Below are 18743 nucleotides of genomic sequence, written 5' to 3'. Positions count from 1 at the left end.
AAAAGACAAAAAATAGTCTTCCAATGTGAGTTGTTAATTGTAAGATTGCATTGCTTATAAAAGTAACAGAATCGATATGTTGTATCCATTAACCCTATCCATTCTTCCCATTGGCCTAGAACATTCTTTTACTCATCATAGCCAGCATCAAAGCTCTCATCCTTTGTAGACCTAAATTTCATCTCTGCCAAGAGCCATTTTTATATGACCCCTTCAAAATGAATAGTCTTCTGGTATGACCACTACTTCCTCAATAAACTAAGACTGATGGGAGCCAGAACTAAGTATTTGCCTATGTCATGCTCCCCACCCACAGCGCTCTGTATTCTATAGTGTTAGAAACACAGCAATAATCAGCACTGGGGTAAGCAAACTCCTCACTTCCTCTCCTCAGTCCCTTGCAAGAAGGTAATATTTAAAGTCAACTGTAACCCTAGGCCTGGAAGGCCAGAAAGTTTAAAAGCCCAGGAAAAGAAAAACAAGAATAGCACTTAACTTTTCCTAAGGAGGAAGGGGCCGGCAGAGGAGGAGGATTCGATGTGGCCAAGAATTCCTTAGGTAGCCACTATCTTAGCTCACTGTGATCTTCAGGAATTTGATAGAGTTCACCCACTGGTCTTTAAGACTGAGTGTTCTTAGAAAGAACACTGTCTTCTAGACTCTTATGGTTATGTTTTTGTTTACTTTCCCCTTCATTCTTAGTAATTTGGTTTATAGAGACAATTAAAAAAAAAAAAAGTACAAAACCTCCCATGCCTCCTGGCCCAGATTTACAGTGGGCTGCTATTTGTGTTACATCTTGCCTTTTTACTCCTACTCTGTGTCTGGGTACATTTTTTTTTTTTGAAAAAAATTTCCAAACAAGCCATTTACTCTAGATATATCCACATGTATTTTTTAAGGACAAGGACATCTCTTATAAACTGCAGTACAAACTAAGGAAATTTGGTGACCAGAAATGCTGTTCTCTAATATGTGACCCATATCAAAATATAAAGTTAGCCAGGTTTTCCAACAATGCAAATAGTCCTGGTATAGGATAGGTAATTGGAATATAACTTTGATCCTTTGATGCCTTCATTAATCTTCTGGTTAAACATAGAATGAAGCAAATATTTGGTTGTAGCTCTGTTCTTTATTACGTGTCTCCTCTTTAAATTCTAAGTTATTTGCCTTACCTGACAAAGTATCAATTGTGTGAACAGGGGGAGAATGTCAAGGACAGGAGAAAGGAGCGTGTCGGGTGGCGGTGAAGTGGCAGTCCCAGCAAGTAGCAGGACTGTCTTCAGGAAGTCACTGACCATTTGTGTCCCAGCTATGTTTTCCAGCTTCCTGAAAATGTAGGCCCAGTTTGAACATGAAAATCAAATGGATTATTGGCTGCATTTACTCAGTGTGCTTGTCTTTCCCGCTGCCTTCTAGCCCATGCCTAAAGGGTTACCCACGCAACAAAAGCCAGACCTAAATGAGACCCCTACAACCCAGCCATCTGTGTCTGATTCCCACCTGGCAGAACTCCAGGACAAAATCCAGCAAACAGAGGTCACCAACAAGGTACGTCAGAACTGGCTCTAGTCCAGCTCCATCATCCTGAGGCTGTGTGTTATGGTCTGGGAGATGAACATTGGGCTATCCCCAGTTCTCTACAGAATGGCTCATTTGGAAGCATAGTTCCAAACTTTTATCTTTATTTCCTTTCTTGTATGTGTAAGTTGCATGTATTCAGGTAGGTGTGTGTGTGTGTGTGTGTGTGTGTGTGTGTGTGTGTGTGTGTGTGTGTGTCTGTGTGTCTGTGTCTGTGTCTGTGTCTGTGTGTGTCTGTGTGGACTACAGATCCATCTCTGGTATTGTTCCTCAGGAGCTATCTACCTTGGGGTATTTTGGAGACCATCTCTCACTAGGACCCAGGGCTTAAAAACTAGGCTAGCGAGAAATTCATCTGTTTCACATTCCCAGAACTAGTGTTATAAGCACACACCTCCAAGCCTGGCTTTTTAATGTAGCTGCTGGGGATTAAACTCAGGTCTTCATAGCTTTCCCAGCCCTTCTCTTTGTTTCTTATCAGGATTTTAGCTTGTTCCATACAGACCACATTTTCTGATGCATTTTAGGAATGAGATCAGATCTTCCATAGAATCTTTAACTCTATAGTAAGGCTCTGAGATAGGACGTTTGTGCTTTAAATTTTAGTGTAACTTCTTACCCTTGTTATCTCATGGATTTTTATGTCTGCTTTCAAGGCAGTTGTCCCAAAGGGCTCTTGAATATCTGGTCTAGTGTACTGATAATAGTCTGTCCTAATAGATAGCAGGCACTCCTTGGTCATATGGGAGGGTTGTATGGCCGTTGGCGGAACAGTGTGCCGTGCGTGAGAACTGAGGTGTTTGAGCATTGAGGAAAGCAATGAATGCATTTGCTGCCTCTCTTCATACTCTGTGGCTACTATGCGCGGGGAAGAAGTAAGACTTGTGCCCTGAGTCATTCTTTAAACCCAAGATGCACAGGGCAGTGCAATGGCCCTCAAGGTTAAAAGTCATCATGGAGCTAACAAGAGTTTCTCTGCTGAATTCAGATTCTTCAAGAGAAACTGAATGACATGAGCTGTGAGCTCAGATCTGCACAGGAGTCGTCTCAGAAGCAAGATACGACAATCCAAAGCCTCAAGGAAATGCTAAAGAGCAGGGAAAGTGAGGTAAAATGCTCCGTGGTCACAGACCTATGGGGAAACCGGCCATGCTGGGGCCGTAGATACGTGCTCTCTATTTCAAAGAGGTCACTACTGTCAGACCAGCAATCTTCCTATGACAATTGTCCACTAAGTAGGTGTTTTGGAAAGCTTGTTCCTAACATCTGCACAGGAGGGAGAGGTAATTTACGAGTCGTTGGCTAACCTTAGCACGCCATCCTCCTTTTCTCATTCCAGACTGAGGAGCTGTACCAGGTGATTGAAGGTCAAAATGACACAATGGCAAAGCTTCGGGAAATGCTACACCAGAGCCAGCTCGGACAGCTCCAGGTACGTGAGGGTCACAGGCAGGAGGTGGGCTGCCCTGGCTGTCCAGGCCTCTCGGGGGCTCCGTGCATTCCTCCCTGTGACTGTGATTTTGATTCTGTTCTTCCCAGAGCTCAGAGGGCATTGCCCCTGCTCAGCAGCAAGTGGCCCTGCTTGACCTTCAGAGTGCTCTGTTCTGCAGCCAGCTTGAAATCCAGAAGCTCCAGAGGCTGTTACGCCAGAAAGAGCGTCAGCTGGCTGACGGCAAGCGGTGCATGCAATTTGTGGAGGCTGCAGCACAGGAGAGAGAGCAGCAGAAGGAAGCTGCTTGGAAACATAACCAGGTAAATCATTAACCGTCTATTGGTCCCAGTGACTTTGCCCTGCAGTGACTTGTGAGCAGGACAGTTTGTGCTGAACCGGAACCCTTGCACTGTTGGCCTTGTCTAATGTGGTCAGTGTTTGTTGCCCCAGCCATGCTCCAGATGAGCAGACTGTGTCCTGGAAGTCCAAAGGTGGCGGTCAGAGACGCTACCTCTTAATTGACTTAGTATACTTCAGCAGGAGATGCAGACTCGACAGAACATTAACAGGGTAAATATTCCCAAGACTTGGGCTTATGTTCCCATAGCTATGCCCAGGAGCTGTGTCCTACATCTGGGGACAGAGGTCAGAGGACTTAGAGCTTCATGAAGGAGAAGGTCGCTGAGGTTATTCTGGAGGGTTAAAGTCAGCTGAGGCCCAGAGGTAGTTCAGCAAGTGAAAATTGCTTGACTCACAAGCGTTCCCGCCCCAGAACTATGCGGGATGGAGAGAGCCACTTCCTGAAAGTTGTCCCTTGATCGGCCACACGTGCATACCTGCACTCACATGAATAAGATACACACAATAAATAAGTAAATACATAAATTAATTAAATTAAATTGAAAAAGTCACTGGGTAGAGAGGGGCATTTACATGCAGAATTAGTCATGCAATTTAAATATATGTAAGCATTATACAATCCTCAAACAGTCCTCTATCTTGTTAGCATGGAGCACATGCTCTTCGTTTGTCTGTTTTCTGCATTTTAAAGATCTTTTTTGTGGACTGTCTCCTGTAATTAATTAATTAATTAATTTCTGTAGCTCAGAAATTAATTATGAGCCCTTGGATTTTCCTTAGAAGTATTGAAATTTCAGATACTTTGGCAGGTAACAGTGCAGGATCGGCAGCTGAGTTCATTAGGGAAGGATCAGTGTTACGGAGCAGACCTCACTTAGTAGACGATAGAGCTGTCCTTTTAAGCACGAAATTGAGCACTGCCTTGGTATCACTGAACTGTGATACCAAATTTACTGTCAACTTCCCCCTTTTCATAAGCTTTTACATCCTACTTGATTTATATTCTCTGTACTTTTTCTATATCAATTTAAGGTATTCCCTGCTACTTTATATTTCATTATATGCCTTTAAAGTTTTCTGTCTGTTTTGTTTTGGGGATGAGATTGAGTTATGTTGCCCGGACTGGCCTTGAATTTTTGATCCTTCTGCCCTCAGACTCTTCAGTGGCTGCAATTATGGGCAGGTGCCATCCTGCTCAACTTGCCTTGAAAGTGCTAAGACCTTCATGTCTAATGGTCACTTGGAAAGGTTACCGTAAAAACATGATCTGTTTGTTTCAGGAATTACGAAAAGCTTTGCAACACCTCCAAGGAGAACTGCACAGTAAGAGCCAACAGCTCCACGTTCTGGAGGCAGAAAAATATAATGAAATTCGAACCCAGGGACAAAACATTCAACACCTAAGTCACAGTCTGAGTCACAAAGAGCAGCTAATTCAGGTGAGTCCTCGGGTGAAAGCAGCTTCTGAGCTCTCAAACTCCCGCTCATGCCATCTCAAGGCCTACCTGTGCCCACATCTGACTGCTGGAGTTGAAAACATATACAACGAGTAGAAAATACAGTCCATGGGCAGCAGCATGCTCTCCAGCGCCTAAGTAACTGTGTGAACATCCATGAATAGAATGCTACCCAGCCGACAGCTAACATACATGACATAAACAGTACGGCAGTGTTCAGCAAACCCAACACCTCTGAGTCAGTCACTCTGTTGCATGGAGACATGCAGGAGAGATCTCTTAGAGAAATATCCACAGGATTCAGTGATAGAATGAAGATTTTAGGAAAAATGGTGCCCTAAGAAGCGTAATCAACTCTGTCTCCTACTCTAAGCTTTGGGGACACTGAATCTCCTAAATTTCAGAGCAAATCATTTTTATATACCATTGTATATGATTCCTACTCCCTCACAGATGTACCCAGGCCACGTCTTTATTTGGAAATTGTCTTTTTGCTGTTGGTGGTTTTGTTTCGTTCTGTGATGATGTCTGACTATGTGGCCCTGGCTGACCTATAGCTCTGTAGACCAGGCTGGCTTCCAAATTACAGAGATCCACCCGCCTTTGTGTCCTCAGTGCTGGGATAACTAACAGGCGTTTTCCATCAGGCTTAGCTCAGAATCTTTTGTGAGATTTTTACTGACACCCTTAGGCAGACAGGGTGTCCTGTCCTACCCTGAGCAGATTGACTCACCTGCTAATCTGTTCGTTACAGAATTATTAACAATTTACATGTTATCTCTGACTCATCTGTGTATGTGTACTAAACAACAAATTTCTTGCTAAAATGAAGGAGTTCAGCTAAGAGGGAAGGAGTAAAGGAAAGTACTTCTGTCTCCTTAGGAACTTCAGGAGCTCCTACAGTATCGGGATACCACAGACAAAACTCTAGACACAAATGAGGTGTTTCTTGAGAAACTACGGCAACGAATACAAGACCGGGCAGTTGCTCTAGAGGTGGGCGGCGGCCATTCCCCACCCCACCCCACGGCCAGTCCCCACCCCACTCCACAGCTAGTCCCCACCCCACTCCACAGCCAGTTCTTACCCCACTCCACTCCACGGCCAGTCCCCACCCCACTCCACAGCCAGTCCTTACCCCACCCCACTCCACGGCCAGTCCCCACCCCACTCCACGGCCAGTCCTTACCCCACCCCACAGCCAGTCCCCACCCCACCCCACCCCACGGCCAGTCCCCACCCCACTCCACAGCCAGTCCTTACCCCACCCCACAGCCAGTCCCCACCCCACCCCACCCCACGGCCAGTCCCCACTCCACTCCACGGCCAGTCCCCACTCCACGGCCAGTCCCCATCCCACTGCTGTTTGTTCTAGCTGCAGTGGCGCTAAACGACTGCTCTGGGGATTCAGCTTCCAGCTCTCACATTTGGGATCTAACTGAATAAAGGCGATAGTTGGGCGATCCCCCCAGTATTTAGGAGCCTTCCTTTCCTTGCAGCGGGTTATAGATGAAAAGTTCTCTGCTCTAGAAGAAAAGGACAAGGAACTGCGGCAGCTCCGGCTTGCTGTGAGGGACCGAGACCATGACTTAGAGAGACTGCGTTGTGTCCTGTCTGCCAATGAAGCTACCATGCAAGTAAGAGCCAAACCCAATTTATTCTTCCCACTCCTGATACCTTCTAGGCCTGAAGCAGCAGCTCCTCCATCTTTCTCTGTAACCCATTTGTAACTATTTTCTTTGAAAGGAAAACAAAGTTAAAAACCAGAGAAAAGTAGCATTTCCCATCCTGCCACCACTGGTTGGAGGCCAGCACTTCTCCCTTTTACATTATGAACTTGTGGGGAGTTGTGGATGGTGGTTGTGACTTCTCATCCTTGACTGTTGATGTGGATATGCACATCCACTTTCCATGAGCACTGTTGGGTAAAGAATACACACACACACTTGCTGTTGTGTTCTCCCCATTGATACTATGTAGATAGCAGTGTACCACATAGGTGCTTGTTTTATTAGCATATACTTATAGCTTTTTACATACTTATTCCAGACCCTATGTAGCTGCTATCTGTGTGTTCTTAAAGAAGCCATTCATTTTTTTTGTTAGAGAAACTACTCCCACAATCCTATTTTATCATGCATTCTATATTTACCTCTCCACAAACCAGATTAAAAAAATACTGGTATGCTATCCTGTGTTTTCTCCTCTTCCAAAAAAAAAGTCAAGCAAGTCTCAGTTTCTTTCTTTCGTTCTTTCTTTCTCTCTCTTTCTTTGTTTTTTGTTTTTGTTTTGTTTTGATTTTTTTTAAAGATTTATTTATTTATATATAAGCACATTGTAGGTGTCCTCATCTACACCTGAAGAGGGCATCAGATCTCATTATAGATGGTTGTGAGTCACCACGTGGTTGCTGGGATTTGAACTCAGGGCCTCTGGAAGATGTTTTGATTTTTTTTATTTATTTATTTATTTTTTTATGTTTTGATTTTTTGAGACAGGGTTTCTCTGTGTTCCAGCCCTGGCTGTCCTGGACCTTTGGAGACTAGGCTGGCCTTGAACTCACAGAGCTCCTTCTTCTGCCTCTGCCTCCTGGGTGCTGGGATCAGGGTTTAAAAGCACGTGTCACTACACCCAGAGGAACTAATTTCTTATCCTGAGGAGTGTGGGGTGCCCCTTTGGCTTATGTTTGCCCTATTTGTCCTTGTAGAGTATGGAGAGTCTCCTGAGGGCCAGAGGCCTGGAAGTGGAGCAGTTAACTGCCACCTGCCAAAACCTCCAGTGGCTGAAGGAAGAATTGGAAACCAAGTTTGGCCACTGGCAGAAGGAACAGGAGAGCATCATTCAGCAGTTACAGACATCTCTGCATGACAGGAACAAAGAAGTAGAGGCAAGGCCCCACCAATGAGAAGCATTGGCTCAGGATGCATAGGCTCAGCCCCAGGCAGGACTCCTCAGGCCTGTGGAGCCAGCATCTGAGTCTTTAATTATATTCCATGCCTGGGCGAGTAGCTACCTTTCCCTGGGAACTCTTGTTACTACTATAAATTTAACACGTCATTTATCATTCTCAGAGAAGCTATGTGAGAATTAATTAGGTCTTAAGATACATCTGTATTGTAACTTACCTGTATTATAATAGTTACAATGTACTCGCTGGGTGGGGCACTGTTTTAAGAGCCTAATGGAAATCAACTTAGTGAACCCTCACAAGTTCATGAGGGCATACTCTGCTTTCAAAGCAAGGACTTAGATGTTTGAGGTTAAGTAACTCGTCAGAGCAGCATCGCAGAGAGGCATAGCCGCTTCGGTACAGCCTGTAGGGCTCCACGGTTAAGCACCATACATTAAAGTTCTGTGTAGGGTAGGCGCTGTAGTGGCATTGCTCTGTTACCAGTACAGTGTCCTTGGGTCTATGCTGTTTTTCCTGGGCAGGGTCTTGCTTTATATCCTGGCTGCCTTTCAGTTCGCCTTCTCTACTTGAGGCTCTCGGGAGCCTCGGCTTGCAGGGGGCGTGTGTGGCCTCACCCAGGTCATCACTCCCTTTAGCCCGTGGTCTTTCCTCTAAAGTTATGCTGCAGAGGAAGTGAGCGAGCCAAGCACCCATTTCCATCTGACATTTACTGTTGTGTGCCAAGCATAAGAAAAACCACTTACTTCAGAAATGATTGCACAGGCTGCTGTTCTGAGGGTCTCTGTGTGTTGTTAATATTCGTTCATTGAGTGTGTATTTCCAGCCTTCCAAATCCTCGGCCGGTGCTAGGGATTTCCTATTTTGGGGAAACAAAAAAGATATGGCATTATACTGTTCCCTAGAATTTTACCATTCCTTTATTCTGGGTGCTTCAACATTCAGTACAGGAAATTCTGTCCTCCAGAAATTCATGTTGTCCCTTTCACATTAGGATCTCAGCGCAACTTTGCTCCACAAACTTGGACCCGGCCAGAGTGAAGTAGCTGAGGAGCTGTGCCAGCGCCTGCAGCGGAAGGAAAGGGTGCTGCAGGACCTTCTGAGTGATCGGAACAAACAAGCCATGGAGCACGAGATGGAGGTCCAGGGACTGCTCCAGTCGATGGGCACCCGGGAACAGGAAAGACAGGTAAGCGTTAATGCAAGCCAGGTGAGGACCCTGTGAGGCGTTTGCGGCAGGCACACTTGGACTCACTCGTTTTACAGTCAACTTCGTTTCTTTCCTTCAGTTCATGAACTGCAGTTCCACATCAGAAAGAATGAAATAGTTTTGAACATTACATCTGGAAAGTGGCCTGGGCAATATATGTATCCATTGTTTTGGTTTTCTCCGATTGCTTTGAGAGAAAGGGGAGTGAAATACTGAAATATTATTATCTAAGATGTAGGAAAGGTTACACTCAGCATGCCCACATATATTCTCTCTCTCCCCCATCGCTGTCTTTCTGTGTCTCTCTCTCCCTGTCTCCCTCTCTTTCTGTGAAACAGAGTTTTATTGTTGTACTCCAGGCTGGACTGGAATTCACTATGTAATCCAAACTCAATTAGCAAACCTCCTGCCTCAGCCTGTACAATGTTGGGATTGCAGGTGTCTCTCACCACATCCAGCCCATATTTTCTTCTTTTAAAATTTAGAATGTTCTACCTTTATTTATTTGTCTGTTTGTTGGGGAGCACGTGTTCCGATACAGGTGTGGAGGCTAAAGAGTAAATCTGGCCACTGGTGCTGTCCCTCCACTGTTGGAAACCAAGTGTTGACTGAGGTCATCATCTTGGCTGCTAGCAGCCCTTACCCACCAAGGCATCTCACTGGCCCACATTTTCTTTTAATTGTTATGAAATCTGAGTTATTTAGGTGGAAACAGTTGTGTTTTGAGGGTCATTATGAGGGAAGGTAATATCAGGACAACAAAGGCTTTGTCAGTCTCAGAATAACAGCGCCCACGGTTTCAAAGTCAGTTTGTTTTTAAAGATAAGTTTTCACCCTGTAGCCCAGCCTGCTCTGGAGCTTGCTGTACAGGGGAGCTGGCCTCACTCTGGCAGACCGCCTGCCTCAGGCCTCCCATGTGCTGGGATTACAGGCGTGGCCTACCACACCCAGTTTTTAAGGTCACTTTCCAATTTATCCTGATTCCTGCATATCTTTTTCTCCAGTGCTGGCACCGAGGAGGTCGAAGACTTTATGCAGCCTTTGCACCTCAGTGGCAGCCCCAGTGGTGTTCCTGTGGCTCTGCTTTTCTGGTTTCCCATGCAAAAGATTGACCTGATTGTTTTTTGTTTTTTGTTTTTTTTTTGTTTTGTTTTTTTAAAGGAGATTAAGTGACAGGAGGGGCTTGAGAATCTGTGATTCTGACATGGTTCACAGAGCTCACCTGGAGCGGGGACAAAGTACTGTCTTAGGGTTGCACTAGCCACATGCCTTGTTTATGCTGTTATGTTTCCAGGGAGACTTTAATAATTAAGTAAATGTTGGCAGGATGTTGATACCTCTCAGGTGATTCTATCCATACCTCAAAAGTTTACACACTGAAAATGGAAGGGTTTTTTGTTTTTCTTTTTAATTCTTATTTAGAAACTATGATGTGGGCTAAACAGTCGGTTTCCTCCCAGAGAGAATTCGTTCTGTAATTTAGCTAATGTAGTCCCAGTTCATTATCTCAACCCCTGAAGTTTACAGGACTATTGTGTGTGTGCCTGGGTGTATGCACCACATGTGTGGGCACATGTGCCGTGGTGCATGTATGGAAGTCACAGAACACCTTTGTGGATAGTTTCTCTCCTGCCACCTTTCTGAGTTCCAGAGGTCAGGATCAGGTCGCCGGTGGCAGCGAATACGTATTCCTGTGCATTAACAGTCGCAGATAGGTTCTGGGGCTTTCCTTGTGTCGCCGTCATCTTAGGGAGGGGTTAGGAATAAACGAGTTTGATGCTTTTACTCTTTCTGTTGGTCGGTAGTTTTATCCATTTATAGAATGAACTTTGGTCTCCTCACCCTTACTCTCTTCTTCTCCACCTCCCATTCCCACCAGCACACATTTTCAGAGTGGGCCCCCCCATTTTCACATCTGTGTGTGTGTGTGTGTGTGTGTGTGTGTGTGTGTGTGTGGCTACTGAGTTTAATTGTGGGAGATTGATTACTGGAGTGGGGACAACTTACCAATAACTACACCAAAGAAACGGCACCTCATCTTCCAGTAGCCATTAACTGTCAACAGGCTCTCAGGCCCTTCCCAATCTGCGATAAAGTGTTGACAGGCCCACTCTTTTGGGTTTGTTTTTTGTTTGTTTGTTTTTGCTTATTCTTTTGGGAGATTTTTTTCTACTTTTTCTAAAATATTAAAATGTAATCTGTTTGAGAATGTAATAATATCTTTTTATTATATTCACCCTTCACTCTTCCCTAGATCCTCCCAAATGAATCCTTGAATCTTTCCAGCTTTGTTTGTTTGTTTTTAACAGCCCACTGATTCTAATTCCTAGCGCCCATATGTTTATGGGCACAAGGCCATCCCAGTGAACCTACCAGGGGCCGTATCCTTAAAGACATCTTACCCTTTCTCCCCCAGCAGCCATCAGCAATCAGTGGCATCCCAGCTCAGGGCTAGTCTCAAAAGCCCCTCCTCTCTCTGTGCTTGATCTTGTCTGGGTCTTGTATGGACAGCAAGGGCTATTGTAAGTTCTTGGGAGAAGTATGCCTGTCGTGTCCTATCTGTGACTGAATGGTCACTTACTCTCTGCTCCTTGACCAGTTGTGAGTTTCCGCATTGACCACTACTTGCTGTGCTAAGAAGCTTCTCTGGTGAGGACTGTCATAGCACTGATCTGTGGGTGTATATATGAGTATTTAGAGGGCAGTTTGACAACATGACCGCTTAGGCTTTAGTGATTTGTGAGGTTCAGAGTTGCTCAGTCTTTACTGAGTGCCTGGTGATGCTGTGGGTCCTTGGGATTTAGCAGTAAGCTGCTCCTGAAGTACATATTCTGTTGAGGAGGAGAAAGTACCCCATAAGGGATGCACTAGGAAACAGGAAGTGCATTGGGAAAAGTTAAGCACAGCAAAAGGATTTGAAAGTGGAAATATGACATTCTACCCTCAAGCATCATTGAAGTATAATTGGCAAGCAAAAACTGTACATGTTCAAGGCATGTAACACATGTGTACATGTTGTAAATGGTCACTCTAATCAGGTCACAGTCTAGCCAGTCACTGTTTCATATGCAACAGTTTTGGGTAAATGACACAGTGTCCCTCAGTGTTCACACACTGCAGTGTTCACACAGTGCAGCCACTGTGATCACCCGCACTTACTCAATACCGAATGTTGGTACCATTTGCCCTGTGTGATTGCAGTTTAGATAGAAAAGGCCAGGGAAGGGCACGATGCTTGACCAGGAGCACAAACATACAGTTGTTGGGTAAAAGGCCGCTGAGGCTGAAGAAGTGACTAGAGTAAAGGTAGCCATTGGTCAGGCCAGTCCTACACAAACCTTAACACCAACATCGCTGCTAGAGATCTTGGAGAGCCTCTCCCCGATGTCTCACCTGGGCTAGACACTGTTCTGCTGTGACAAACTACAAACAGGAGGAAAGTTGTCTCTGAGTGTCCCACAAGATTCTTTTTCTTTAAATAAGTAGTTGGCTTGTAAGAAATAACATGGCTGTTGGAGAGATGGCTCAGTAGTTAGAGCACTTCCTACTCTTGCAGAGGACCTGGGTCTGTTCCCATAACCTTCAGGTGGTTCAAACTTATCCCTAACTCCAGTTCTGGAGAACTTTCTCTGGCCTCCATGCGGGGAGCGCTGTACACACATGGTGCACAGACATGCATGCAGGCAAAACACTTACCACACACATCAAATAAATCTTTAAAGAAATTTTAAGGTAAATTTTATTTATTTTACTATATCATCTTTGGTAACATTTACTGTGGCTCCTTCTTACCAGGCTGTTGCAGAAAAAATGGTACAAGCCTTCATGGAAAGAAACTCGGAATTACAGGCCCTGCGGCAGTATCTAGGGGGGAAGGAATTAATGGCAGCATCTCAGGCATTCATCTCTAACCAACCAGCTGGAGCGACTTCTGTAGGCCCCCACCATGGAGAGCAAACTGACCAAGTAAGAGCTCTAGCCTCTGTTGATAGTCATGGCCACCGCATGCCTTGTTACCTCAGAGGTAGCAGTTTGGGCATGTCAACTGCAAACTACATGAGACAAGTCCAAGCTGCCATCGTGATCGGAATCCCTGTGTCTTTCTGACCCCCACAACCCTTCCAATTTTAGGGTTCTACGCAGATGCCCTCTCGAGACGACAGCACCTCGCTGACTGCCAGAGAGGAGGCCAGCATACCCCGGTCTACATTAGGTAAGTGCCAGGTTTGCTTCAGGAGGAGTCCCTTGGCTTTCCTGCACTCCCTGCTGTCTAGCAGATTTGGCCAGGACACATCATGATAGTTCAGAAAATGATTTGGATTCCCCTGAAATCTGGAGACGCATACATCACTTCTAAGAAAAACTGCCCAAACCTTAACGTGGAGTTTTTTAGTTCTTTTCACACTCATTGTTAAAGCAACTTACATATTAAATATTGTTAACTTCCAAAATTAAATATATAAAAAGGTATACCCAGGAGGCACGTTTACACCCCTGCTTCTCTCTCATTTCTACTCGCCCCTGAGGACGATAAGCTTCCTTTCTGGGTTCTCCTTATTCCTGTGTAGTTTTTTTTTTTTTTTAATTTAGCGGATGATTTAGATGGACAGATGTGTCATTTCTCCCTCCCCCTAGTAAATGCAGTCTTTCCCATCTAGATTTAATATCCTTGAAATCTGAGTAAGTTCACCAGCTTCATCCTCACTCTTTCTCAGCTTTGAAGTGTAGTCTGCTGGGCGAGCACATGATGGTCTTTTCCGTTTGCTCTTTCTAGCATGTGGGTTGATTATGGGTTTTCCATTACAAATATCACTACAGACTAAAGCGGCTACACACATTTTTCTTAGGTGCCAAGGTATGTTCTAGAGTAAGCCGCTCAGAAATGGGGCAGTGGAGATCACTGCGTGTTTCAGTGATTAAAACTGGTGCTGTGTTCGTTTCAGGAGACTCAGACACAGTTGCAGGGCTGGAGAAAGAACTGAGCAATGCCAAGGAGGAGCTTGAGCTCATGGCCAAAAAAGAAAGAGAAAGCCAGGTAAGCCTCTGATTCCAGCTAGTCGAGGCCAGCTCACTGACTCCTAGGTTTTCTTTCAAAAGGTTTATATTTTAAGCATTGTGATTCTCCACGTCTAATGCCCGACTCCAAATTCAGGGTATGCCTTTCTTGTCTTTGGAGAGAAACGGAAATTGTTGTATGCCCCCTTATCACCCCAACAGCATGCTCTCACGGCCCTGGGAGGCGCCATATCTTTTTGTCTATCCTTCCTATCAGTAAGCAAATAAAATAATTGTAAAGCCTCTGTGCCAGCAGACAGGTTATGGCTCTTGCCCGGAAGGATGGCATCGGACCCGTGAAGTTTGCACACAGTAAACAAGGGGTGCGTAAGCACGAGCACCACTGTGTACTGGGCATTCTTCTCGTGTGCGGTGCTATTCAAGGGCCCAAACTCACAGCTCCATGTGAAGTAGGTGCTGTTGTCCTTAGATTGTGGGTAAAAAGATAGAAATGCTAATTATTTTAAATATGATGTAGCAGCTCAGCATAATGCCGTATTTGAGGTTGAGACTCAAACCTTAATACCCCAGTACTGCCTACGGAGACATTTCCTCCAGCAGATGCTCCCTCCCCCCAATGTTTGTGATTCTGCCTGTGGTGGAGTTGCCCACCACTTTCTTAGAGATCCTCAGTCTTCCTGATACAAGCAGCTGCATATCCAGCTGTGATGTTGCTTAGAAGACAGCTTAGTGCTGCACGGATGGACAGACTGAACTGAAGACTCATGTGTAGCAATCAGGTTAGGTCACTGGGTGTCCTGCATCCCTAGGGTGACTCTGGAAAGCTTGGCTTCTCAGATTTTGTCATGACTTAATCTCTACCATAACACTGCTGTCCAGATTGTGTCTCTCAGTTTCATTGCCATGTTTTTTTCTTACAGATTTATATTATATAACTCATTTTTGAAGACATGAGCATGTAGTATTTTAGAATTACTGCTTCAAGAATCCCCTAGTTGCCCTTCCTGCTCTGGTTCTGTGAGATTTGCGTGTGGCACTGTGGCTCCCACACACCATTCCTCTTCTCCTTGTGCATTCCCAATCTAGCATAACGTCCTTTTTGCTTCTGGCCTATTTTGAGGGTCATAAAAAGCAGGGACTGTGAATGGTATTTTGAGTAAATACTTCCTATTGCTCAACTTTATGTGTCGTTAATCAACCACTTCCTTCTGAGCCCAGACCATTCCATATTCCCTCTAACACTGGGCGTTTGCCAACAGCCACATGGGCTTTCCACTGTCTGTGGACACCCCTTACTCTTTGGGGATAGCAACCGAGCCATCAGTCACTGACTTCACTGCCACATGCCAAGAGTTTTAAAGACGTTTTCTATAGTCCTCCGCGGCCCTGAAAACACTCTTACCACAGATGAGGGAACTAGGCTTCAATAAGAACCCTGTTGGCAGCTTGCTAGGACTTGAAGCCATGTCCCTCTGTCTGAGGGCCTCAGTACTTCTTCCTTCTGTGGATCATTTCCTTTTTCTTATTAATTTTAATTTTTTTTACTTTATTTATATGGGTACTTTTCCCCATGTATGTTTGTATACCACATGTGTGCCTGGACCTGCAGAAGGCAGGAGAGGGCATCAGCTTCCCAGAGACTGGAGATACAAATGGTTGTAAGCTGCCACGAGGGTGCTGGGAACCAAACCTGGGTCATGTGGGAGAGCAACCAGTGCTCTACCCACTGCACCTTCACCCCAGTCCTGTTGTTTTCTTTAACAGTGCAAATACTGAGATATGTAATCGTAGTAATCACTGAAGGGGGCCCAATAGTTATCATACACATCTCCATTCCTTAGTTCAGAAAAATCACTGACAGATATTTTATCAACTGTATCATTGACATAAAGTGTTAGATGCAGACTTGCTGCCAGCACCAAGTATTCCTGAGTTACTGGAATTGACCTATCCAGTCACAGGCAGCTTGCCCTGAGGGAAGCAGAAGGGCATCTGTGTAATTAATTCTTCTAGGATGATACCAGACACTAAACAAATGAATAACTTAAATGTTGTAGTTATAGATTGTAAGGTAATTTAATTTAATGTATATATAAGGTAACACTGTAGTAAGTGACAAGGGAAAAGTAACATACATAAGGATCACCTTAGGTGAGGGTCCCAACGCTTCTTGAGCAGCCTGGCACCTGAGAGACCACAGCCAGGGAAAGATACTGCAGGCTGGCAGAGTAGTAGGAGCAAAGGCTCCTGCTCAGCACAGAGCCAGGTACGCTGCAGTCAAGCGGCAGGTACTGAAGTAGGAATGGACTAGAGGGGTTCAGATCAGTAGGTGTGTCGAGGGGACCACATGCAGGTAATGCAGATATGCCTGGAACATAGTAAGCGTACAGTGAATGTTAGCAGGGACGGTTGTCACCATGGGGTTTACTGAGCTCCGTTATCACGTCTGTCATTTGGGGGAAGGGAATGCAACAGAGAGCTTAGTGCCTGCAGTGTAATGGGTGGTGAGGTTTCTTCATACTGGCTGCATGCTCTGCACAGGGAGGCGTGTGGTTTGGTGATCCCTGATGATGTCAGTAGCTGCAGCTCCTTAATACCTTAGTAACTCATTAAAGGGTATAAATGCAGGCTTTGTAAATCTGCCATGTTTTCTTGTGTTAGCAGAGCCTTTACATAACAAACTCCATTTCTTCTTGCTTCTGCTGGTTGTAACCAATTTCTAAATATCCCAGTGAAGCCATTAACTAAAGCTGTTACAGTAATAGAAGACATTATTAAAGGTGCTTGTTTCTTTTGTCCCACACTCATGCTTTATTGATTTGACCCACAGCACTATTCTCCAGTTTTCTCTTGTAGTACTAGCTAATTGCCTAGTACTACAAGAGAAAGCATCTGCCTCTCATGCCGGTTTTTCCTCTCTCCACAGATAGAATTGTCTGCCCTGCAGTCCATGATGGCTGTGCAAGAGGAAGAGCTGCAGGTGCAGGCTGCTGACTTGGAGTCCCTGACCAGGAACATACAGATAAAAGAAGACCTCATAAAGGTCTCTCAAAGCTGTTTTAAAACCACTAGACTAGTTTGTAACTCAGCTGTCTATAGGGCAGCTTCCCACAAGATGGGAACATATTGAATCCTTTGGCCTTGAAAAGAGCAGAAAGATCTGTCCCTCACTGCTCTGTGAGTAACGTTATTACAGTTTTTTTACATTGGCTTGTGTTTCTTCTAGGACCTGCAAATGCAACTGGTTGACCCTGAAGATATGCCAGCCATGGAGCGCCTGACCCAAGAGGTCTTACTTCTTCGGGAAAAAGTTGCTTCAGTGGAACCCCAGGGTCAGGAAGGGTCAGAGAACAGGAGACAACAGGTAGGTAGAACCCCAGGGTCAGGAAGAGTCAGGGAACAGGAGACAACAGGTAGGTCACTGTTCCTCTGTAGCTTCTACCCCATGTCTAACCTTCTCAGTTCCAGGTTCTCCAGAAAGTCCACCTCAGCTGCGCCTGGCAGACTCTGTCTCAACACTCACCCATGCCAGTCTGGCACTAACAGCTCTGCTTGTTACACGTTCCCACAGTAGCCTTCGGCATGGCTTATGGTTTACAGTGGCACCTGCCTCTGGGTGGTGAATGTCTTTCCTAAGCTCTCCCCAAAACTAGAACAGTGCGTGTGATGATGTGGGGATGCTCAGTAACTACTGAGCGAAGACTGGAAACCATACCAAGCTCTCACTGCTTCCCTCTTGCTCGTCCATGCCTTCCTTCACCCCCGCCCTGCGGCTTAACTCCTTCCAGTGGTTCTGCACCCTCTCTCTCTCTGTCTCTCCCTCCTCCCTACCTCTCTCCTCCCTCCCTCTCTCTCCTCACTCATGTTTGAAATTGACTAATAGTTTTTAAGATGTAGAACAATAATGGGTATAATATTAATTCGAAAACTGTAGAAAGACAAAGTAGTCACAATGACAGTTGGTCACAGCATCTGCTGACATACCATGTTTTGTCTCTCGGGACTCACGGTGCTTCAGGGCTTGTTTTGCCATTTCCACATTGCTGCCTGTCTCTTCCTTCCGTAGTTGCTGCTGATGTTAGAAGGACTAGTGGATGAACGGAGTCGGCTCAACGAGGCCCTGCAAGCTGAGCGGCAGCTCTACAGCAGCCTGGTCAAGTTCCATGCCCAACCAGAGACGTAAGAGAGAGCTGCCTGGCTCGCTTACTTTCAACTTTCATTCTTTCTCCTCCTTCTCTTTTTTATTAAGTACCTACGTTTAAAGTACTAAAGGGAGAACGAAAGGACGCTACTACTTGTGATTTGTGTTGATTGGCCTGAGCCTTAGCGTCTACATCCTAAATTAGAAATAGATTTTCCCATTACTACTGCAGAGATTAGCCAAGAAGACAGGTCAGGGGTCTTGAAGAGTGCCTCACATAGAGAGGATGCTCCGTGGGTGCCTTCCCGTTTCTGTCCATGTCCTGCTAAAGCCTGCTCTGCTGCAGCAGTGAGGCTGTCAGCGCACTAACACCAGCTTAATGACTGAAGGGACTGTGTGTGCTGTGGTGACTCCACCCAGAGACACCGTAAGCGCCCTGAGAACCATATTTTCTGACACTTCTCCGTTTTGCCTTATGCGTACTGTATCTCTATGGCTCCTTTCAGAGCGCCTTCAGGATATTTTCTAGCCTCCTTCCTGGCCTTGTTCATTCCTTCAATAGTTTTTAAAGTTTCTACTCAGTTTTCCCTAATTTCTCATTGGGCTTTAGAAATGTTTTATTTCCACCTCAGGAA

The 18743-nt window shown here is 45.3% G+C and overlaps 1 protein-coding gene across 40 annotated transcripts in view; it reads left to right on the top strand.

Moving 5' to 3' along the window:
- Positions 1-18743, top strand: part of Pde4dip (phosphodiesterase 4D interacting protein) — a 196936-nt gene that overhangs the window by 126536 nt on the left and 51657 nt on the right. For all 40 annotated transcript variants that reach the window (XR_001836491.3, NM_001389233.1, NM_001389234.1 and 37 more), the window contains 15 exons: positions 1423-1554; positions 2573-2692; positions 2924-3016; positions 3124-3336; positions 4657-4815; positions 5716-5829; positions 6333-6470; positions 7541-7720; positions 8736-8930; positions 12747-12917; positions 13083-13164; positions 13895-13986; positions 16894-17010; positions 17194-17331; positions 18034-18146. Coding sequence is in view for 39 of the 40 variants with exons in the window: in NM_001389233.1 (NP_001376162.1) it covers positions 1423-1554; positions 2573-2692; positions 2924-3016; positions 3124-3336; positions 4657-4815; positions 5716-5829; positions 6333-6470; positions 7541-7720; positions 8736-8930; positions 12747-12917; positions 13083-13164; positions 13895-13986; positions 16894-17010; positions 17194-17331; positions 18034-18146 (2057 nt within the window). In the remaining variant the exon portion in view is untranslated. The remainder of the gene's footprint in view (positions 1-1422; positions 1555-2572; positions 2693-2923; positions 3017-3123; positions 3337-4656; positions 4816-5715; positions 5830-6332; positions 6471-7540; positions 7721-8735; positions 8931-12746; positions 12918-13082; positions 13165-13894; positions 13987-16893; positions 17011-17193; positions 17332-18033; positions 18147-18743) is intronic.

This window comes from Rattus norvegicus, chromosome 2 (assembly GCF_036323735.1).
Source record: "Rattus norvegicus strain BN/NHsdMcwi chromosome 2, GRCr8, whole genome shotgun sequence".
In the NCBI taxonomy this organism is placed as follows: domain Eukaryota; kingdom Metazoa; phylum Chordata; class Mammalia; order Rodentia; family Muridae; genus Rattus; species Rattus norvegicus.
This window is presented reverse-complemented; position numbering and strand designations above follow the sequence as displayed.